At 39.4% G+C, this 24050-nt stretch overlaps 1 protein-coding gene and 1 pseudogene across 4 annotated transcripts in view; one reads left to right on the forward strand and one right to left on the reverse strand.

Annotated features, from left to right (window-relative positions):
- Positions 1–62: 62 nt before the first annotated feature.
- Positions 63–24050, forward strand: part of ETFA (electron transfer flavoprotein subunit alpha) — a 77231-nt gene continuing 53243 nt past the window's right edge. For all 4 annotated transcript variants that reach the window (XM_025472079.3, XM_049104335.1, XM_049104334.1 and 1 more), the window contains exons 1-5: positions 63–202; positions 14465–14611; positions 16977–17058; positions 17161–17243; positions 23394–23493. In XM_025472079.3, the coding sequence (XP_025327864.1) occupies positions 164–202; positions 14465–14611; positions 16977–17058; positions 17161–17243; positions 23394–23493 (451 nt within the window). In that variant the 5' untranslated portion in view covers positions 63–163. The remainder of the gene's footprint in view (positions 203–14464; positions 14612–16976; positions 17059–17160; positions 17244–23393; positions 23494–24050) is intronic.
- LOC112675437 (non-structural maintenance of chromosomes element 4 homolog A-like) lies at positions 19785–21807 on the reverse strand (annotated as a pseudogene).

The following is a 24050-nucleotide window of genomic DNA, read 5'->3' on the forward strand; positions in this document are numbered from 1 at the left end:
CGCGAGGCCTCCCCTTTGCCCCACTTCCCAGGCCCCGCCCCCGCCTTCCGCCGTCCCGATTGGCTGCCGCCCGGCCAATGGGCTGCTGGGACCGAGCGTCTCGCGGGATTCCCGGGCTGCGCGGCCGCGGTGACGGCGCTGCGGGGCGGACGGAGCGGACGCCATGTTCCGAGCGGCGGCCACAGCTCGGCTCCGGCGGGCGGTGAGTGCCGGAGGGAGGCGGGCCGGCTGCTGCCCCGCGGGGGCCTGGGCGCCGACGGGCCGGGGCGCAGGCGGGCGGGCCGGGGCTGTGCGGCGGGCGCCGGGCTCCTTCGGGCGGGGCGGGGCGGGGCCGAGGTGCGGGTCAGGGTGACCTCAGGTGCGCGGCCGGCTGCCCTGCGTCGGACCCGCGAGCTCCCCGCGTCCCGGACATCGAAGCCTTTCTGCGGGCGGCTCGCGGGAGCGCTCCCGGGGGTCGAGGGCCGAGGAGACAGGGGGCCCGAGGGGCAGGGGGCGGGGTCGGGCGGCAGGAGGCGGGGCCCGCGGGGGCGGGGGCGGGCCCGGGGGCAGGGGGCGGGGCCGAGGAGACGGGGGGAGGGGGCGGGGCTAGGGGCGGGGCCGGAAAGTCGGGGAGGGGAGGGGGCCGGGAACCAGGGGCGGGGGGGGCGGGGCGGGGGCCGAGGAGACGGGGCCAGAGCGGCAGGGGGCGGGGCGGGGGCCGAGGAGACGAGGAACAGGGGGCGGGGCGGAGGAGATGGGGGCAGGGGGCGTGGCCAGGACAGGCGGCGGGGCCGGGGAAACCGGGCGGAGCGAGGTGCCGGGAGCTGGCGGGGGGCGGGGGGGGCAGCCGCCGCGAGCCTGGAGGGCAGGCGTCTGTACCCCGGGTCTGCGGTGCTGGCCGAGGAGCGGGGCTGCTGACCGCGGTCGCTTTCTGATGCTTTACTTAGAAATCATGTTTGCCACGTTTCCATCTTGCGCGAAACGCTGATAGAGAGCATATTGTCTCTACGCTCTGGGATGATAGTGTTTGGAGACTGACAGATTACAAGTGAAGTGACAATTTATATTGTGGATTCTCTAAGTTTTCCAGTTAAGTGAAAAACAAGGTCGTTAAACTGGGTCAGAGACCTTGGTGACCTTTTTCCTTTTCCGCAGGTTTGTCCTCCTCCGCAGGTTGTTTTAGGCGTGTATATTTTCCTGTCCACCCCAGAGATTTTCTCCCTGAGACAGAACTTGCAATCTTCCGAGATGTCTGTAGGCTCTTTTGTATGTGTGTGTGTTCCTTGCTTCATTAAACAGCAACAAAACCTGTGTGCCCCTCTCCCCTGTGAGAAAAGTTCAGATCTCCATCCTTCAGGTCAGTCTTTCTCCCAGAACATTTTTCTCCCCAGGAGATGTAGGCATAAACAAGTTAGAGTCATGGCTTTGGAAGATGCCACGTATAGAGTCAGACTGGCAGAAAATAGCTACGCAGTTATTGAAAGGTAATTTTGTGGGCAGGTTAGAAGTCTGGCATAAGTGAAATAATTTGGCACCTGGGTGGCTCAGTTGATTAAGCTTCTGCCTTGGGCTCAACTCTTGATCTCAGGGTCCTGGTGTCGAGCCCCACATGGGACTCCCTGCTCTGCCGGGAACCTGCTTCTCTCTCTCCCTCTCCCCCTCTCCCCCATCATGTTTTCTCTCTTGCAAATAAATGAATGAATGAAGTAACTTTAGTAGGGACAATTTAGGATGTCTTGTAGATATGTGAAAAGTGAAATGATTAGCTTAAGAAATTCTTGTCACACAATTTGCTAATAGACATACATGGTATTTTCAGATCTTTATTGTGGTTTGCCAAAAAGCTTGACCTTGACTCATTTTGGAAATCTGAAGTCAGGCTAAGTAGAGTGCTTGCTCTAAAGGAATAAGAACATTTCAGAGTGGAATTTCAAGAATATAAGGAAGTGATAGGAACACTTCTAAAATAGATCCGTAAATACACATACATAACTTTTTAAAATTTTGAAATAATTTCAAACTTACAGGAAAGTTGTAAGAATAATATATGTAATTCTCAAAACCTTTTTAGTTTCACCAGCTGTTAACAGTTTGACACATTTGCTTCATCTCTTTTCATGGATACTTTTTCTTTCTTTCTTTTTTTTTTTTTTTTTTAAGATTTATGTATTTGTGGTGCCTGGGTGGCACAGTCAGTTAAACATCTGCTTTTGGCTCAGTCATGATCCCTGGGTCCTGAGATCGAGCCTCATGTTGGGCTCCCTACTCAGTGGGGAGCCTGCATCTCCCTCTGCCCCTCACTTGCTCTCTCTCAAATAAGTAAAAAATATATATATATTTAGTTTATTTGAGAGAAAGTGTACAAGAGTGCAAGAGGGGGAGAGAGAGCATGTGCGTGAGAGGGTGTGTACTCAGGGAGGGGTGGAGGAAGAAGAAGAGAGAGAATCCAGAAGCAGACTCCTCACGGAGCCCACGTGGGGCTGGATTCAGGGCTTGATCCCAGGACCCTGAGATCATGACCTGAATTGAAACCAAGAGTTGGCCACTCAACCTTTGAGCTACCCAGGTGCCCCTTGTTATTTTTCTGAACCATTTGAAAATCTTGCAGACATGCCCCTTATTCTTGTGTCAGTGTAGTGTGTATTTTCTAAGAGCAGGGAGGTTCACATTTCATTTCCACAGTAAAATCAGCAAAACTAGGAAGTTTAACAGTGATACAATATTGTTATCCAGCCTACAAACATTCAGATGTTGTCATTTGTCACATTAATATTTTTTATGGCAGTTTTTCTCTCAGTTTGGTTTAGGGTAGTCCAGGATTGTGCCTTGCATTTAGTTTTCATGTCTCTTTAGTCTTTGTTAGAAAAGCCCCTCAGCCTTTCTTTGGCTTTGATGGCATTGACATTTTTGAAGAATATAGGTCTTCTTTTTTGTCCCAGATTGAGGTTCATCTGGTATTTCCTCATGAGTCTCACAGAAGTGATATGTGTTCTCAGCGCATCATGCTAGGAAGCTCATAATGTTGATTTATCCCATTATTGGTGATGTTAACTTTACTTGGCTAAAGTTATCAGGTTTTTCCACTCTCAAGTTACTACTTCTCCCTTATGATTTTTACTTTTTTTATTTTTTTATTTTTTAAAATTTTTATTTATTTATGATAGAGGCAGAGACATAGGCAGAGGGGGAAGCAGGCTCCATGCACCGGGAGCCCGACGTGGGATTCGATCCCAGGTCTCCAGGATCATGCCCTGGGCTAAAGGCAGGCGCTAAACTGCTGCGCCACCCAGGGATCCCCTCCCTTTATGATTTTTAAATAACTTGTAGGGAGATATATATTTAAAAAAAATTTTTTTTAAATTTTATTTATGGTAGTCACACACACACACACACACACAGAGGCAGAGACATAGGCAGAGGGAGAAGCAGGCTCCATTCACCGGGAGCCTGTCGTGGGATTCGATCCCGGATCTCCAGGATCGCACCCTGGGCCAAAGGCAGGCGCTAAACCTCTGCGCCACCCAGGGATCCCTGTAGGGAGATATATTGAGATTATGTGAGTCTCCTCTTTCTCATCAGACTTTCACCCACTAGTCTTAACATAATGTTGATGTTAAGAGAAATTATTACTGTGATGTAAAATGGTAATTTTCTAATTCCATCATTCCTTCTGTATTAGCATTCTATTATAATGAAGATTTCTTTCTTATTTATCATGCATCCTTTATTTAGTAGGTTATAATCCATTAGTATCTTACATTTTCTTTAAAACATTTACTTTTTATTTTAGAGAGAGAGAGAGAGAATGCTCACACCCGTACGAGGGTTGGGGGAGTGGGCAAAGGAAGAGGGAGAGAATCCTCAAGCAGATTCCCGGCTGAGTGCAGAGCCTGACATAGGGCTTGGTCCCGGCTGAGAGCATGACCTGAGCCAAAATCAAAAGCTGGCCAGGTAACTGAGCCACACAGGCACCCCTTGATGCTTTCAGGTTGTCCTGTATTTCTAAAGTGAGAGTCCCTCCTGGCTTCCATTTACTTATAATGATGTGGGAAACAAAGGCAGAAGAAAAGAAATTTCTTTATTGCCTACAGCCCACTGACAAGTTCTTGAAACAGGTAGAGTGACCTTCACTCTAGGAAGTCAGCTGCCTCTATGTTAATACTTTGTTAAGGGCAAAAGGCAATCTTAGATTAACATTATCCTGACCTCCAGTATCCTATAAATCTTCTTTAACATGTAAAAATTCCTTTGGAAGCTTCCTTTATTTCTACTCCCAGGATACATGTTAGCAATCATCCTCCAAGAATATGGCCTACTGATATACATCTGAGGGGTCTTATGACTAAGGTTTTACAAGACAGTAATAAATGGCTTTTTCCCAACAGTAGCTGGCCCCCCTCAAGGTCCTGAAAACTTTGCTTTCAAAGTTCCTTAGAGACTTACCCCATCCCTAACCCTCTCTCAACTTGAAAGTACATAATCAGTCACCCGTCAAAACCGCAGCATAGGTCTTTCTGCCCACCCGTCCTGTCCCTGTGCTATAATAAAAATCACCTTTTTTCACTGAAGACAGGTCTAGAATTTTTTCTTGGCCATTGGCTCTGAACCCCAACATTTATATATCAATGATGTCATAAACCCAAATAGTTTATCTGAAATCCCTACTCTTGAAATTTAAAAAGATTTCTTCCATAGCTAACCATGAGTTATTTAGGAGGATATATTTTCACAAAACTATATTTTTAATAATAGATTAAAGCGAATCTATTGAAAAATTATATTGAACTCTTAACGTGTATATAGTTAACTGCACACTTAAAAATGATTAAGATGATAAATTTTCTAGGTGTTATTTACTACAGTTAAAAAAAAAAAAAGGTAAAATGTAAAGTAAATGACTTGCATTTGGTATCCAGGTTCTCTTTCCAGTATTGACCTGATTTGTGCCCTTGAGCAAAGTCTTTCCTCTTTGGGGGGCTCTTCAATGTCGTCTGTTCAGTGAAGGTGGTATTCTACATCTACAGTAAGCTGGAGAACGCAGTAAGAGGAAAATAGGTATTTGCAATTAGTTAACATTCTCCTGGGGAAATTAATCTGAATTATGAGTATTGTTTTATATTCATTTGCATTTGAAATTGATTTGTTGACTAATAAGATACCAAAGAAATATTTTATGCGGAGAGTGAAGCAACCCTTTTCAAGGGCATTTGAATATTCCTGTTTTTATATTCACTGCCAGACGGGAAAGAGTAATAATCATAATTCAGATGCTGTGAAACTGGTGTGAAGGAACATGACATTTTTCAGAGTCCATGCCCTGTCACTGACAAATGAGCTTGAACTCTGTAATTTGCATGCAAATTTTAATTTCTTTTGAAAGAAGAAAGGGAGCCAATTTTGATGGGGTTCTAAAAGATTTATTGTATAAGGTGAATTCTGTAGAATTATGCTGCCTGCCAATGTGTCTACTAAGGGTCTTGTCTGTTTTTAAAGTGAATGAAGTTGAGTATATTTTTAATATTATAATCAATGTCATACGACGTTTCTAGTCATGATTAAAAGTTGCCATATTTTATTACTAAAGAGGTTAAAGTAAGTTATTTAGTTTAAGTACATAAATGTAATATACATTTTATTATTACAAAATGTACGGTAGAGTAGGGATAGGTGGCTTTAATTACATATTTAATTTTTGCTTTAGAACTTGGAAAGTCCTCCCCCCCAGATTTTATTTATTTGAGGGAGAGTGAGCATGAGTGAGGGGTGGGGTGGGATAGGAGCAGAGGGGAGAGGGAGAAGCAGCTCCCCTGTGAGCAGGGAGCCTGATGCTGATCTCCAGGGCTTCTTGTGGGATCAGCTATCTTTGTTGTGACTGCATAGTAATCTTGGAGCTTAGCTTCTTCCACTGCCCAGGCCTGTTTCCTTGATGCCTCACAGATGCTGTTTCTAGTACTCCCCAATAAACTTCTTGTACAGTCACAAGTCACACACACAAAAGGAAGTGTAAGTATAAGATGGCAACAGGCATTTAAAGCATCCACTGTCTAGCTGTGTTCATTCTTGGAAGAATTAAGACAACAGTCTTTTTGATTTTCTGTGGCTTAGATGAGCAACCTTGGGGAAAGGCAGATCTAGAGTCTTAAAATTGCTTTCTATATTTCAGTGTATAGAAGTATTTAAAGGATGTTTTTTAAAGCAACAGATTTTTTTTTAAAATAGACTATTTGGGGGAGCAATTTTAGGTTCACAGCAAAATTGAGCAGAAAGTACAGAGAGTTTCCGTATGTACCCCCCCCCCCCACCTGTCCTCACCTTCCCCACCCTCCCTAGCCTCTCTATCAGGGACCTACACCAGAGTGATAACATTTGTTCCAGTGGATGAATCCATATTGACATTATCACCCATATCCATAGTTTACATTAGGACACAGTTACATTACATATTTATATAGTTCACTCTTAGTATTCTATATTCTATGGGTTTTGACAAATGGACAGTGGCATGTATCCACCATTATATTAAATACAGAGCAGTTTCACTGCCTTGAAATATACCAGGCTCTGCTTCTTGCCTCTCAGTTCCTGCCCTGAACCCTGCAGCTGCTGATCTTTTCACTGTTGCTACAGCTTTGCTACAGCTTTGCCTTTCCAGCGTGTTAAGTGGAACTATATAGTATGTAGCCTTTTCATAGCCTGATAGCACCTTTTTTTCCCCTTCTTTTTAAAGTGCTGCATATTCTGTTCCCTGGATGAATTACAGTTTATCCAGTTACCTACTGAAGGACATTTTGGCTGCTACCAAGTTTTGGCAGTTATGAGTAAAGCTGCTGTAGATATCCATGTGCAGGATTTTGTGTGTAAATAAGTTTCAAAACTCCTCATTTGAGGAGTATGACTATTGGATTGTATGACAAGATTTGAGAATGGCAGCTTTTTTGAGAAGCTGCCACATTGTCTTCCAAAGTGGCTGTACAATTTTTAATTTCCACCAGAGTTCCTATTGCTCCATATCCTCACCAGCATGTGGTGGTGTCAGCGTTTTGGATTTTCACTATTCTAATAGGTATGCAGTAGTATTTCAGTTTTGTTTTAATTTGCAGTTCCCTCATGATACATGATGTTGAACATCTTTACATGTGCTTATTTACCATCTGTATATCTTCTTTGGTGAGGTGTCTGTTCAGATCTTTTGCCCATATTTAAAAATCAGTTTGCTTCTTATGGTTGAATATTAAGAGTTCTTTGTGTTCTTTTCAGTGATGGCCTTTTATCAGTTATGCCTTTTGCAAATCTTTTTCTCCCAATCTGTGGCCTGTCCTCTCATTTTTTTGATGAAGAGGTTTTTAAAATCAGTGTTCAATTCATTTATTAGATATTTCCTCTGGGCTAGACACTGAAGTAGAAGCTGGGGTTATAGTGGTAAGAAAATAAAATATGGCCCCTGCCCTCAAAATCAAGTGGAGACAAAATAATCAGAAGTATAGTCACGTGTGGTAAGTGCTACATATAATGAAGGCAATTCAGTGTATTGTATTGGGTAGCAAAGTTAACTAGTCTAAGGAGACCCAAGAAACCTTTTATACGTAGCTGACTTTTATCAAGAATTTGTGTTCCGGCCACTTTTCCCGTATTTCAATTCTCACAACTCTGTGAGGTTATCATCATCATCATTTCATCTCTATTTTATGATCAGGGAACTGAGACACAGAGACGTTACAGTGGAGGTGGAAGTCTAAAGCCAGGCAGGGTGGCTCCAGAGCCTGTACTCTTTACTACTGCACTGTACTAAGGCTTCTTGGAAAGATTGGCATTTAAGCAGAAAACTTAAGGATGATTGACTGGAAGCTAATCAGGTAACAGAGGAAGAGGTCCTCTAGGTAGACGGAACAATATGAGGGAAGGCTTGGGGTCAGAGAGAGCAGGGCAAGTTCAAATATCTGAAAATAAGGTGTAAATGGAGAGAGAAATATATGGCTAGAGAGGTAGATCACACCATAAAATAAATGCCTGGTAAGCCAACCTAAAAAGAGCTTACTAATCCTAATGGGGCAGGAAGCAATTGATATGTTTTAAGCAGGGGAATAATGTGCTAGAGTTGTGTCATGGAAAGATCAGTGGGAGAAATGGATTGGGGCAGGGGGGGAAAGCTGGGTTGGGAGATGTTTGGAGTGATCTAGGAGAGGGATAATGACCTGCAACAGGTGGTGGCATTGATGATGGAGAGAAGTGAATGGATTTAGGAGATACTATATTTAGAAGGGGAGAATTGTTAGGACTTTAGCAGTTGATTGGATGTGAGGGTTGAGAAGAAACCCTCTGAATGTGACTCTCAGATCATGGTTTGGGCAGCTTGTTAGAGAGTGGTGCATCCCCTGAAGAATTCTGGAGAAGCAGTGTGGTAAGGGGTTAGAGGATCAGGGGAAAGAGGAGTTAAGATTTTGATCTGCTTAGTTGGAGAGTGTTTGAGAAGTTAGGCAAGTTAAGCAGTTGGATGTACAGAAGTAACTTAATTTTAGGTCCAGCGCTTGGGAACAAGATTTAATATCTCTTTCCTCCAATATATACATGATTCTTTTTATAGGTGATAAATTATAAATTAAGCCATGGCAATGAGAATAGTCAATAATTTTGAATATTCTGAGAGAATAAGTAAGGTGAAGCCTGAAAAGTATCTATTGGTAATTTTGGTGTGAATTGGAATGGAAGGTGGGGCTGTGGGTTTTTAATTTTGGCTTCTTTAAAATTGGGAGAGCCTCAAACATGTTTAAATGTTGATGGGAAGGAGCCCTGGAAAATGGGAGAGGTTGGAGATCTTGCTGAGAGATTAGAAAGAATTCTTCTGCTAGATTTGAGAGGACAGACTTGAGAGCCCAGATAAAGTGATCTGTAGCAGCTTCCATTTTGATAGGACAGGGGTGGGAATTTCTGTTGGATATCAGGAAGGCGAAGCAGGTCCCCTCTAATGGCTTCAGTTTTCATTGTTGAATAAAATAGAAAATGAAGCTCTCAGGGTAGGAAGCATACTCTGTTGGCATTTGACAAACATCAGAAGGGGATATTTGACACAGTTGCCCTGGCGAGTGAGAGTACCAACAGGGATAGCATCGTGACATTGTCAGGCAGTTTTGAGGGCCCACATAAGGTCAGGGACCCAGAACTTACGGTGACTGAAGCCTGCGTTAAGTTATTTAACTGTTTGGAAGAGGTTGGGATTCCTTTTTGGGCTGTTACCTTATTAAGTCCTTCAATAGTTCTCTTTAAATGTTTAATAATTTGGCTCCCTTTTCTCCATAAAAAAGAGGGCCTTAAAGTGTACAGATGCAGTGGATCATGAGATAATAAAATGTAACTTTTGTTTAAAAACCTTTTCAGTAATGGATCTGTACTTTTTGAATCTTTAGTGGCATCTATACCACTCCTCTACCTAAAGTAGGATTTTAAGGCTGTAGAATTTTTAGACCTGGAAAAGAGGGCTTTGGCATCTTTTTTGTTTGTTTGTTTCTTTTTTGAGCAGTGCTATTTTTTTTAAAAAGATTTTGTTTGTTTATTCATGAGAGAGACAAAGAGGCAGAGATGTAGGCAGAAGGAGAAGTAGACTCCCCTCGGGGAGCCCGATGCGGGATCACGCCCTGAGCTGAAGGTAGATGCTCAACCGCTGAGCCCACCCAGGTGTCCCTGAGCAGTGCTAGTTTTTAAAAATCAGGAAAATATCTGCTAAGTGAAATCTTATAAGAGTGACCCATATACCGGTTTTCCCTGCAGCTTTCCTATAAAACCTTTCATGAGGTTTTCACTTCACAGTTGAAGAAGCAATTGCCATTAACTTATAAAATTTTTGAAGTGTTCTCAGACCCAAAGATAACCTCTCTTAGGCTTTTCTTTTTTTCTTTTTTTAATATATATATTTTTAAATTTTTATTTATTTATGATAGTCACAGAGAGAGAAACAGAGGCAGAGACACAGGCAGAGAGAGAAGCAGGCTCCATGCACCAGGAGCCCAACGTGGGAATCGATCCTGGGTCTCCAGGATCGCGCCCTAGGCCAAAGGCAGGCGCCAAACCACTGCTCCACCCAGGGATCCCTTTTTTTTTTTTTTAATATATTTTTTTTAAATTTTTATTTATTTATGATAGTCACAGAGAGAGAAACAGAGGCAGAGACACAGGCAGAGAGAGAATCTTAGGCTTTTCTGATATGATAGGACATGTCTTGTTAATGAATGCACAAAATAAATAGAGATAAATCACAGATGCCCACACAGTTCAAAGCTATGGTAGCTTGACTGCTGAGTGTAGTTTCAGGGAAAGAGCTTGATGGTGCCACTCTCACTGCTTTGGAGTGCACAATGCTTCAGGGTACAGCTGGCTGCAAAACAAATGTAATGCTGTTTTCGCTTTTCACTTTTTTCATAAAAAAGAAAATCCTCTTCAGATTTCTTTTGGTTAGTGAAAATAGGTAGGTCTTCCATAAAAGTGAAATGGCATAAAATGAACTTTTGAAAAGCTAGGGATATGTATATAAAACAGCTTAAAAGTGATGGTACTTTGATGTGAGCTAGTAATTAAAAACTCAGAATCTGGAGTCTGCTTACACATTTTTAAAAAATTACTTATTTGAGAGAGAAGAGCATGTGCATATGTGAGCGAGGATGAGTGGGAATAGGGGCAGGGGGAGAGAAATTCTCAAGCAGACTCCCCTTTGTGGGGCTGGATCCCGGGACCCTGAGATTATGACATGAACCAAAATCAAGAGCCAGCTGTTTAACTTGACTCTTTAACAACATGGATTTGAACTGTACCAGTCCACTTGCATGTGAAATTTTTTTTTTTTTTTGGATAGAGTGCAATACTATAAATATTTTCTTATCTAATGATTTTATTTTCTCTAGCTTACTTTATTGTAATAATATAGCATGTAATACCTATAACCTACAAAATATGTGTTAATCGACTATTAATGTTATTGGGAAGGCTTCTGGTCAACAATAGGGTATTAGTTTTCAGGGAGTCAAAAGTTACATGTAGATTCTTGACTGTATCAAGGGTCAGTACTCTACTCCCCATGTTGTTCCGCGGTCAGCTCTCTCACTGTATATTTTGGTGTAGTTAATTTGGTTAAAGCAAAGCTGAGGAGCCATTCTGGCAACCCTGCTTGTCTGAGCTTTACTTTATCCTATGTGGTGGTTCCTGAGGTGTGCCTCCCTGGAACCCTTAGACGTCTATGGAATGTAGTTTGAAGTCCTTTGAACTAGTTCATCTCCCTCAATTTGCAGATAAAGAAACTGGGCTCTAGATTGAGGCATAACATTTTAAAAGCTACAGACCAATTTCTCTTGCTACACACAACTATTATTGCTGAATTAAGCCACATAACCATGTTTAGGTGCCAAAGCTTCTCTTTAGGTGGTATCTGAGGAATAAAAGGTAGAACTGAGTTAGAAAGAAGCTCAGTATTAAAAACTATACGGAGTCAGTTGGTAAAGTATATAGAATGCCTGTATGGTGTATATAGTAATTAGTAAAGATTAATCAGGTAGATGAACCAAGTGGATTCTTATGAATATTTTGTTGTTGTTGTTTACTCTTATAATTTTGAATGGTCTTTTAATAAGAATATACAGTATCCCCCCTAGAAGCTCTAAAAAGCTTGATGATTCCTTGGGAGAACTGCCTAATTGTCTTATGATAGAACTATAATTTATGGCAAATATGGGCCTTCTGCCACCAAATCTTGGATTTATTCTTCAGATAGTGATGGAAATCTCATAATTTTTATGGTAAATGGTGTGTGAAACATCACAATATGGTGTCTGATATATATTGGTAATAAGTAGTTTATTACTGGCAATTCTTGTGAAATGTGATTTAAATAATAAATTAGGCCATTGAGTCTTTATTAGAGTTCATTGCAAGATACTGTGCTCTTCTGATTAAAAAGAAGAGAAAGTACTACATATTTCTACAGATGTAGATTTTAAAAAGTTGTATTAGATTCTTTGATGAATAGGCACGGTATTTCTAAGAACTTTGATTCCATCTCAAGAATTGTGACCTGTTGTGAATTGCTACAACTTTCTGGAGAACAGTTTGTGTCAGTGAGTATTAAAACCTTTAAAAATGTGCCTGTTTCTTGATCTAACACCAATTAGAGCAATTTGTCATAAGAAAAGAATCATACGATATGCATACTTTAACCACCTCCTGTAAGAAAGCAGTTTTATTGTAAAAAAAAAAAAAGTTATACAAGCAAGTACGTGATCTGGCAGCAACAAAAGTCTCATTTCTTCCTCCTTCTTTGCTTCCTTTGAGTAAACATAAAGGGAGGAAAAAGACAAATGCCATCCATGGTATATAATGCAGTGATTCCTTCCTCTGGCATATCCCTAGAGTCTCTGGTCCCCAGCTCTGGGATTGGTGCATCAAAGATAGAGATGATTAAGAGGACTGAGGAGGAGGTTGAGGATGAACTGATACAGGTAGGAAGCTTAGGGGAAGAAGGGTCCCTATAGCTTGTTGAAGGTTCCATTGAATCTAGCTTATTCTTCTATGGAGTCAGAGCAGCTAAGGTCTAGCCAGCTTCCAATCAGAAGGTTTTTCTAGAATAAAACATTCTCGTTTGTTGAGGATGAGTGCAAAGATTTAGTTATGAGGATGATCTTCTCTGCATTGCTTGTTTTTTTAAATGTATTTTATTACTATTTTTTAAAGTAATCTCTACACCCAGTGTGGAGCTCAAACCACAACCCTGAGATCAAGAATCACACGCTCCACTGACTGAGCCAGCCAGGTGCCCCTGTGTTGTTTATAATAATAAAAAGCTACTAATTACCAAATATATTAAAGGACTGGCAAAACTGGTATATTCATATACTTCACCAATACAAAGGTGAAGAATATTAAAATATAGCAGCTGGTATGTACAGTATAGTAATGAAAATGAAAAAATATGTATTTTGAAAATTTAATTGTGTAATGAGCATTTTAAATTTGTGAATTATACAAATATATGTACATTATAATTTGTAAATATCCAGCTCTGGGTATAAATGTTAAACCATGCTTTCCTCACTCCAACTCCAGATCAAAGATTTTTGTTGAAGTAAGCCATATAGCTATGCCATTTGATCCTCAATGGCTCTTTTTCTCATTTCTCATTGTGATTTTTCACAAGGATAGTTCCAGAATTTTATTATTCCGTCACAGCTATGGTGCCCTTCCTCATGTTTTCACTAGACAGGAACACCTGAACTTCTTCCCTTCTTCCTTTTGATTTTATAATTCATGATCTGGAACCCCCCAGCATTTTGTATTTCTTCATTAATTGAAAAACTGTTCCCATAATTGTATGTAAGCAAATCTTATTTCCCTTAAAATCTTTGAGTACGGTGACCATTCTTGTTCATCTTTGTGTTCCTGGTGTTTGAAATTCTTCCAGATGACCTTGAACTATTTATTAGTGGTCTCTTGATAGTCAACAGTAGATACAGATGGGTCCTGGTTGGTTTCAAGATACGGTTTTGCAAGCTTCTTTTTTGAATTCAGAAACATGTTTAAACAATTGAAACCCAGCAAGATTACTATGTGGTGTTGTATTTTAAAGACATATTTACATTATCAGTTACTTGGGTGTTGAATATATTATGCCTGAAACAATAGAAAGCAGCTTTAGTAATTGATTTCAAACCCATTATTTCTGGATATACTGTATCTTTAGCAGTTTTGCTGCAAGTGAATGTACTTGGTAATAGTTGGATTCCTCATTCTTAATAGGTTCCACTTAAGAATTTTATATTTATTTTATTTTTATTGTTTTTGAGAGGGAGCGAAAGCACGCATGCCTGAGTGGGGATGGGGGTGAGGGTCAGAGGGGGAGAGAGAGAGAGAGAGAGAGAGAATCTCGAGCAGGCTCCACACTCAGCGCAGTCTGAAATGGGGCCCAATCTCATGACTGAGATCGTGACCTGGGCGGAAATAAAGAGTTGCATGCTTAACCAACTGAGCCACCCAGGCCACCCCTCGAACTGAGGATTTTATTTATTTATTAGCACGAGTGGCAAAGCGGGACGGAGGGAGAGGGAGGAGCAGACTCCCTGCTGAAAAGGGAGCCTGACAAGGGGCTCCATCCCAGGACCCTGGGATCATGACTTGAGCTGAAGGCAGACGCTTAACTGACTGGGCCACCCAGGCGCCCCTCTACTTAAGAATTTTAATTTAGATGTAGTTAGCGATTTCTCATTGAGCATACAATATTCAGAAGCTTAGATTAGTGGGAGCAATTAAATTTTTCTGACAATACAAATTTGTGTTTTCTCTTTTTTAGGAAAGAATATTAGTAATAGAAAATAGACACAAATAGCTTAATTTTTGCCATTAAGGAAGTACTTTATGAATACATTTATAGAACTGAGTGTTGTGTACAGTTGTTTTTTTAAAGCACACATGCTTAACAATTAGAGGTAAACCTTTTCTTTTTTTTTCCTTTTAGGCCTCACTGCTACGATTTCAGAGTACCCTGGTAATAGCCGAGCATGCAAATGATACCCTAGCACCCATTACATTAAATACCATCACTGCAGCCAAACATCTTGGAGGTGAAGTGTCTTGCTTAGTAGCTGGAACCAAATGTGACAAGGTGAGAAATTTTTAAGGTCAACCATAGCAAATATAATCTCCATCAAGAGACAGGGAAAGATGGCAACAGAGAATTATGCTGAGGACTGTAACCCAAACTGGGCACTAATCCTCATTAAATGGCCAATGTCACAGTCATTACTACATGTGAAAAAGGAACTAAAAGGTTTGCTCACTAAGCATTCTGTCTTTTGAAATGAGGTAAAATACTTGATTTAGTTCCACTGGCACCATCATGTGCCATCAGGTACCAAGTAGAATGATAATATTTGAGTTTGAGGTTAATAGCCGATCCCTTTTGTGTATTGATGAATATACTAGCTAATTGCTTTTAATTCCTGAAAGTGGTAAATCTGCACAAAGTATCATCGGTACTAATTTTTACTTGGTGTAAGAATTCACAGGTAAGTATTATGCTTTTCAAACTGTAGCTGTTACTAAAAGATTATTTCATTTTCGTTGTTGAGGAAATGAGATAACAGCTTTGTAAACTAACCCTTTAGAAGGGTGCTATAATACGATTTGCAGGATTCGTACCACTGGGCATGGAATCATGCTTCAATTCAGTTGAATCACCAGTTCTCTCCTGTACCACACAGGAGTTGCCAGGTGTGCAGTTGGGGACTTGAACCTCAGAGGAAGAAATCTGGAAAGAGTATGTTTCTTTTTAGAGGATTTTATTTTTTATTAAATGGCATTGCCTCAGAACATGTGGTATAATGCAGATGCAGAATGCAGGCGTCACTACTATCTTACGTGAAATCAGTATCTTGAAAGAATGTACTCTAGCAGGTTTGGGGTTAAGTTGTATGGACTTCTTTACCTAAATCCTGCTAACAACTATAGCATCTTTTATTTATTTGATAGTAACCACGATGTATGATGACATGAGTAAGCTTTTTTTGGTTGCCCTGCTTTTAGATTTAATGTAAGTTCTGGGTTTGGTTATTTGACTGTGATTTTAAATAAATATTCAGATATTTTAAAAATATTTGAAATGCTATTTTATTTACACTATTTTGAGAAAAATCAAAGCAGAAATAATTTTCTCTTTAGTTACAATCTTACTGGTTTGTCACATTCTAATCTGAAAGAAAAACAGTACCTGTATAAGGAGACTTTTAATAGCCTAAGCAGATTTCAGTTTTATGTTTTTTTGGTAGCTATTTATCGTAAGTAGCAAGTGATTTTTCTATGTAGTGCCAGAATTTTTTGCTGGTAAAAAAGATCATTTTGATAGAAGACAGTGTGCCAGTGAATACTTGGTGCAGCAGAGGTACTTTTGCAACCTCGGAAACAGTGAATATTCTTGCAGCCTTTCCTTCCATTGAAGGAGGCAGGAGGCACAGCTTTTTATGCCTGCTCATCGGGGAATTGGCATGGAGGTAAAGAAGAAGACAGAAGACCATGATGTGATGTTTCTGTCTCTGCTAAAGCAGAAGCCAGTCTTGCTGTAATTTAGAGAATTAAAAGGGGGCATTCCTATTTTTTTTTTTTTTACATTTTTTAAATTCAAATTCAATTTGCCCACATGTAGTATGACACTCAGTGTTCATCCCATCAAGTGCCCTCCTCAGTGCCTGTTGCCCAGTTACCCCCCACCAACCTCCCCTTCTGCAACCCTTTGTTTCAAAAGGGGAAATTCTGCTTGCCTTCTGTATATAGGAAATCTCAGTAAACAAAAAGCTTTCTCAGAACTTCATTTTGATTCCACACAGGAAAAATGAGAAATTAAAATAAAAATTATTTTGCTTTATTATAGATACATACATGTAACTCGGCAGGAAATTAGAAGTTGACAATGGACCATCATATAAGATTTTTCTATTGCCTAAATTCACTAATTTTAATACCAGCAGAAATTACTATTGCCAAATAAAGTGCAGTGGCCTGTAAACCAGTGTTGTTAAGTCCTGTTCTTTACGTCTAGGAGGCCCATTGGCTGTGTTATTGTGTGTGTGTATGAGAGAACCTAACCATTGCCTCATTTTCACTGTTTCTTTTCTTTTTTTTTTTTTCACTGTTTCTAAAATGATGAATTTACCGTTGCATTTAATGAGGTAAAAAGTACAATTTATAACTAAATTTGAATAGAGAGCTGCGCTAGTTTTGGCTTATCAGTTAATACTTTTTTTTTTTTTTTTTTCCAAGGCAGGAATTTTTGTTTAGGGTCAATTGGTAGTAAGATTAATTAGCCTAAGTTTTTTTTTTTTAATTAAATAATTTTCTTTTTTCCCCTAAGTCCTTTTTCTGATAAGAACGATTTCTGTAGTTGGCCATTAATATCTTATGCTCTGTTGATTTTTGTAGTGGTGGCTCTATTTATATTTTTCTCTTAGATAATTAAAAAACTCTTTTAATTATAGGTGGCACAAGATCTCTGCAAAGTAGCAGGTGTAGCCAAAGTTCTGGTGGCCCAGCATGATACATACAAAGGCCTCCTTCCAGGTGAGATTTTCCAGTGGAAAAAGTTTAGTATCTAAAGTATGCTTAAATATAAGAATATGAAAATATTATGAAATGTGTTTATAAAATGTGTTTAATTCTCAGAGGAACTGACGCCATTGATTTTGGCAACTCAGAAGCAGTTCAGTTACACACACATCTGTGCTGGAGCATCTGCCTTTGGAAAGGTGAGAAGATCGAGAATGTGGATGGAATCTGATGTCATTATTTCGATGGGTTAGATTTCATTGTGTTGAAAATGTGCAACAGACTCTGTTTAGATAGCTAATCCTGGCTTTCTGAATTAATATGATAGTTTTGCTAAAATCCTTTTAAGTCTTTCTTACAATTTTTGTAAAGATGCAATCTTTTCAAATTTTTCAGATTTTATCACAGAGACAACTCTATTCTTTCAAGATTTTGTCATAATTTACTAGAACGCCACTTCCAGATTTTCAAATTTTCTCATTGAGAAAACTCTAGGATATTTTTAAAAATTACTTTTTTTGAAAACAGTGTTGAACTGTGTGCATGTGAATGTCATTTATAGTGGTAACCCATCTTAAGCAATGGTTTATTTAAGTGGTTGATGGGCCAAATTCTATCTACTTGGGGAATTTGGAAGGGCTGTGTAGTAGTTGAAAACATCATTAGGGATCCCTGGGTGGCGCAGCGGTTTAGCACCTGCCTTTGGCCCAGGGCGCGATCCTGGAGACCCGGGATCGAATCCCACGTCGGGCTCCCGGTGCATGGAGCCTGCTTCTCCCTCTGCCTGTGTCTCTGCCTTTCTCTCTCTCTCTCTGACTATCATAAATAAATAAAAATTAAAAAAAAAAAAAAGAAAACATCATTAGTGTAAAGAAAGCTGTAATCTGATGCACATTGTGATATGTCTGGAGAAAGAATTATCAGATGATTATCTGCATGAAGTTTTTTAAAAAAAGAGAGAAAGTAAGGGGAGCCCAAGAGAATTTGTCAGTGGGTTGTTCTTGCTTTCTGTGGACTTGGGTATTCTAGCTCCCTTTTCTTTTTACCCATTCTTAATAAGCTGCAGGTTTTAGTTTTACTTTTAAAGATTATAAATTAGGTTGTACACAAATACGTTTGTATTATAAAGGATACATATAGATAGTAATATGCAGAGCAAGGTATCAAATTCCCCTTTTCTTCCCAACTGCCTCTTCCTAATTCAGAAGTATAGGTGTTAACAAATTGTACATTCTTTTAGTCTTCTTGCTGTGGATTTTGAAATTATAATACCCACACAAATCTTTTTTTTTACTCCTAAAATATATTAACATATCATGAATTGTTTTGTGACTGGTGGTTTTTACTTAAGAATGTATCTTGAAAATATTTGCTCGTGTCCGTCTCATTTTCTATGGCCATATAGCTTTTAGCTGTACATCTTTTTAGCCAAAGGTGGACAGTTTAGGTTGTTTCTAATTTTTTACATTTATAAACCTGCTACAAAGGAAGAGTCCTTATACATACATCCTTATATACATATGCTGCTATTTACTTAAAATAGAGCTCTAGAAGTGTAATAGTTGGGTCAAAGACTGTGTGCTTTTAAAATTTTGATATATATTGCTAATTGCTGTCTTAAGAGGAGGTCTCAGGTTACATTCCATTAGTCGCATAAGAGAGTACCTTGCCAACATCTGGTATTTAAAATTTTAACATTTTCCCCTCAATCTGATGGGTAAAAAACTCTATCTTTTTAAATTTTGCATTTATCTGATCATGAGATCAAATATCTTTTCATATAGTTATGGTTTTTATTTCTTCTTTGAGTTTTCTCAATTTGACTTTTTTTTCCGTTTACTATAATAATTCTGATGTAATTGATTTTAAAATATGAGTTTGAGGAATAAGATATAATATCTTAAATCACTAATCATGTTGAGTGATGATAACTGTGAGCTTCCAAGACATTGATCTCTTCTCTTACAAATGAGTAGTGTTAGGGAATATTTATTTGTGATGTGGTATTGCTTCTAGATATGAATCACTGCAAACCATGTAGAGAACTTGCAGAATAACTCCTGTAAATTGCTGTAGTTTGTTTTTTACCTTTAGAATTATCAATTTGAACTCACTAAATTTTTTCTTTTAAAGTTAACAGAATTTCTAGGCAGTAACGATAGTCTACAATGTAAATTCATGAGTTTAATGAACAATTATCCTTTTATTATTAGGTTGTCATATTACAGACTATCATAAAGTTTTGGTTTTTTTAATAGTATTTAGTAACTGATAAGTAAAATGGCTCCATAGACCTATATGACCTTCGGCTAGTCATTTTACCTTCCTGAAGTCTGTTTTTCCTTATATGTAAAATGATGCAGTTTGACCAAGTGATATCCAAGGTCTACCAAGTAGAGATGTTAAAAAAAAAAAGGAATGCGTTTCCAGAGTAAGGGTTGCCCTTACTCTGGAGAAGATTAAGTTAGAGGATTAACATCCAACTTTCTGTTATAGATGTGCATTGAACTAAATGATCTTTGTGGACCGTTCTGAGAGTTTTGATTCTGTGCTAGATGATTTAACCGATTTCATGAGTCTTGAGTTTGTGTTGACAATTCTTTTAAAAGATTATTAACCAAGAAAGGATGTTTGTTGCATCTCATTAGCTAGATTTTAATAGTCTGACTTTTTTTTTTTATGGCAGTGAATTTCCTTTAATCAAAGACAACCATGACAAATTCATTAACTATCAAAAGCTACAGTTTACTAAAAACAATGTCTTTAAAAATGTTTAATCATACAATATATACAATACATGCTGCTTCCCTTTTTGGATTTCACTATCCATCTGAGTCCTTTGCTGGCGTCAAGTGCTTAGCCTCTGCTGGCTTTGGCCTGAAGCAATCACAGGCTCTGATATCTCGAAGGTCTTCACATCTCCTCCCAGTCACGGTAGCTCAGAGCTATAATTCCTTGATTCCTAATTTGGGTGTTTTGGTCAATTCCCTCACTTTCTTCATTAATATTAACAGGTTCTATTATTGGTAGTCGGTCTTGGTCAAGCTTTATTCTTGCAAAACCATCCCTTATAATGAAGGAAACATGAAAGATGTTTTCTGCTATTCGGGGGAAAGAATGTGGATCAACCACAAAATTAAAGAACAACATAGGAGTATCGGGATCTTCTCGGAAATATGTCTGCAACAATCCCAAAATTCTTTCCACTTCTTTCTCTGTCGCTTCTTGATGTGATTCTTCCATTTCACTTAACTGGTCAGGCATTGTCTTCTATTCTGTCGTGGGACCTTTTCTTGGACGTTCACTTCGTGGCTTTGGCACAGGGAACTCTCCTTGTATTGAACCCAACAGAAGTGGAATGTATGGGTTTTACTAAAGGTGTTTTCTGCTCTTTTGCCTGATATTTTCCAGGAGTCATAGACTATGAATTCAAAATCAGAACTATCTTCATCACGGATGAGTTCTTCAGCTTCTAGTGGATTTACACCCATATGTGTCTGTAGAGTTTCAACATATCTTAACATATCAAATGAGTTCAGATCAGAACGCAGTTGCTTTGCTTTCTCTTTGCCCAAATCTGAAGCCAAAACGAGAAACTGGGCATCTAGGACTGCTTCTCTTGCTCGGGACACTCCATTAAACAGAGTGTTGGCCTCTTCAAGGACCTCTGTTAATTTGTCTCTGGCATTCAGTATATCCTCCCGGTTTTCTCTAAGCTGCAGGAACTCTCAAAGGAGCCCGGCCGCCTCTCGCCTTCACCCAAGGGGCTCCCGGGCTCGTGCAGCCGCAGACGAGCGCTCCTAACGGCGGCTCCCAAACTTTGCAAGCCCGGAGGCCCCGAGAGGGCGAGTGGGGCCGCCCTGAGTTTCGGAGTGGGCGGTGCAGGTGCGGTGCGGCCCGAGGTTTCGGACAGCTCCCTGGTGGCGCGGCCCCTGCCAAGGTCGCACAGCGGGGCCACCCCGCGCGAGCAGACCCAGTGCGGCCGGACCGCCGGGCCTGCCTAATAGTCTGACTTTAATTGCTGTGTTGTAACATACGAAATGTTTTGAAAACAAGGGTTACATAAGAGTAGCTGGTGTAGTCCCTGAATGGGTTTGGAATGAGAAAGAGTCCATTAGGTGAAGCTAAGTAATCTGCTCTGTAACAGTCCTTTACCAACTGTGGTTTTGAGTTAGCACCCTTTTATACCGGTATGCTAGAATTTAAAAATCTGTCATCTTTTTGCCTATGAAAAAACACCCTGACAGTTGTTGCCTTTCCTCCCCTGAAACCATGTGGTCAAGCCTGTTTGGATGGCGTAGAGATAGATGATCTACCTTCTCAGGATACTTAAATGAAGGATCAGACCTGGAGAAACATATGCCTCTAAGCATGGTGGCAAATCTTTTTCAAGGTGTGCTGAAATTAAACAAGGGATAATGGAAGTACAAAAGATACTAAGTTTCAAGCAATTTAGAAAGTTTAAGACTATAAAAAGAGACAGACTGTGTTTGTAAAAGAATTTGCTCAGCCAGGTAACAATATTCCAGTAGTATTTCCTGAATAGTTAAAGAAGGTGATTTCAGAAATGACTGCATGAAGCAGGCTTTAAGTACTGTCAAATTTGATTTCTTTTGAAAATAGGTATCTTCTAAAATTCTTATTTACCAAGTTAGAAGTATGTTTAATGGCACTTTGTTTTCCCAAACGCTTTATTTTTTGAGCGATCTTAATTTTTCTCATTGTGATTTTATAAACTGTGGTACTTTTCAGTAGCTCTGTCATGGTTAAAGGAGGCCTGCTATATAATGAAGATAAAAATAAACTGAAAATTAGGAAATCTTTCCTGTTGTACATATGACAGGTGGAAAATTGACTGAGAACACTTGTTAGTATCAGTATATATAGAACCACTTACTAGATACAGGGTAGGAACACAAGAGGAATAGAAGACACAAACCTCTACCCTGGGGGTGCTTATAAGTTTACTTGAGGATCATTATATAGTATGTATATTAAAATTATTTTAAAACAAACTACATGTTAATGCAATTAAATAGTATAATTGTACATGCTTGTAGGAGGATACAGAATAAAGGAGTAATCTTGGGAGAAGTATTAGAGAACAAAGAGTGTTTGGGGACAGAATTCAGGAGAGGAACTTGAACACTGTTGCAGTGAGAGTTTGCTAGAGATGGTGTCATGTACCAAGTTCAGGAGATGCCATGGAGTAAGCTCTGTGTAGAAAGCAGTGTAGAATTCAGCTTTCCATTTGTTTGATAAAAGCAATGTGGGGCGCCTGGGTGGTTCAGTCGGTTAAGGGACTGGCTTAGGCTCAGATCACAATCTCAGGGTCCTGGGATGGAGCCCCCAGCTGGTCTCCCTGCTTGGCATAGAGTCTACTTCTCATTCTTCCTCTGCCCCCCCCTCCGCCCTCCTGGTGGGGGACACGTGTGCGACCTCTCTCAGATAAATAAATCTTAACTTGAAAAAGAAAGCAATACTTAACTTTTTGGATTACATTTAGATGATAGAAACCTTTGAATCCAGAAAGTATGGACATTCTGTCTTCACTAAAATTCTGTTCTAGAGCCCTAGGGTTTAGAATTTTAGACTAAAGGCTAGGAATTCTCTTTCTGTCATTGGTGAGGTGAAGTAACTGAGACCTGGGGATATTGTGGCTTTCCCAGAGATCTCTACTAGTGAGGGCAAAGTTATCACACATACCTATGTCAGAGAGATGTTGTATGCATATACAAGGAAAAGCATTTACATTAATTTTGTTGCTCCCGTATGTATTATACAGGCTGTGCTTCACCTTTCTCATTCTTGTTTGTTTTATGGTTACATAGGATTCCATGATATAGATGAGGTATAACTAAGAAGCCTATCCTCTGTTGATGGGTATTTAGGTTAGTTTTGATCTTTTTGATGTAATATTGATTTTTAATAAGGCGAAATGTCTGCTTTGAGATTTTTTCTTTCATATATATTAAGTAAATATATACATGTATAATATTTTCTAGTACTTGAGAATTTTATTACTCTTTTAAATATTTTTCTGTTTTACCTAAATTCAGTAATCCAAGATGGTCATACTTTGTGAGTGATGTTCATTAAAGCAAATATCGTATCTTATAATTCAACATACTGAGTTAAGATGGTTTATTACTGTATAACTCATAAAACTCTTAATTAATCTCAAAGACTATCCAAAAAGCTTGAAGTTTTGGTATGTCTAAAGATGCATATGAAATAAAAAATATTTGAATTAAAATTTCTACAGAATATGCATTTAGAAAATGTTAGTGTCGATAGTTGATAGCCATCTGTAAGTGTGTATGTGTGTAATTCACTATTTTTGCTTTTAGAACCTTTTGCCCAGAATAGCAGCCAAACTTGATGTTGCTCCAATTTCTGACATCATTGCAATCAAGTCTCCTGACACATTTGTGAGAACTATTTATGCAGGTGAGTACCCAAGGAAAAGAATTAATCAACCTGTTAACTTTTCATGAATTTTAAAAGCAGAAATTAATTTGAAGATAGGATTTTAAACAAGTCATACACTTGCTTTAAATGGACCATCTTAAAGGTTTTTTTTGTTTTTTTTTTTCTTAAAGATTTTATTTATTTATTCATGAGAGACAGAGAGAGGCAGAGACATAGGCAGAGGGAGAGGCAGGCTCCATGTAGGGAGCCCAATGTGGGACTTGATCTCAGGACCCCAGGATCATGCCCTGCGCTGAAGGCAGATGCTTAACCACTGAGCCACCCAGGCATCCCTAAGGTTTTTGAGACAAATCTTAATCTTAGAATTGCTTCTAGACCATGACATGAAATTCTTTTTAATAGATTCAGAGCACAGTTCTTTCTTGCTTATTCAGTTTATAGAGCGATGAGATTTTTCCAGTCATCAATAAAAATTAGATTCATTATTCAATATATTTTGTTAGTGGCACCTGAAGAAGCAAAACTTTAACTTAAAAAAATATATAGTATTCTTAATCTTCACAGCTTCTACTCCG

Source organism: Canis lupus, chromosome 30, assembly GCF_003254725.2.
Source record: "Canis lupus dingo isolate Sandy chromosome 30, ASM325472v2, whole genome shotgun sequence".
Classification (NCBI taxonomy): Eukaryota; Metazoa; Chordata; class Mammalia; order Carnivora; family Canidae; genus Canis; species Canis lupus.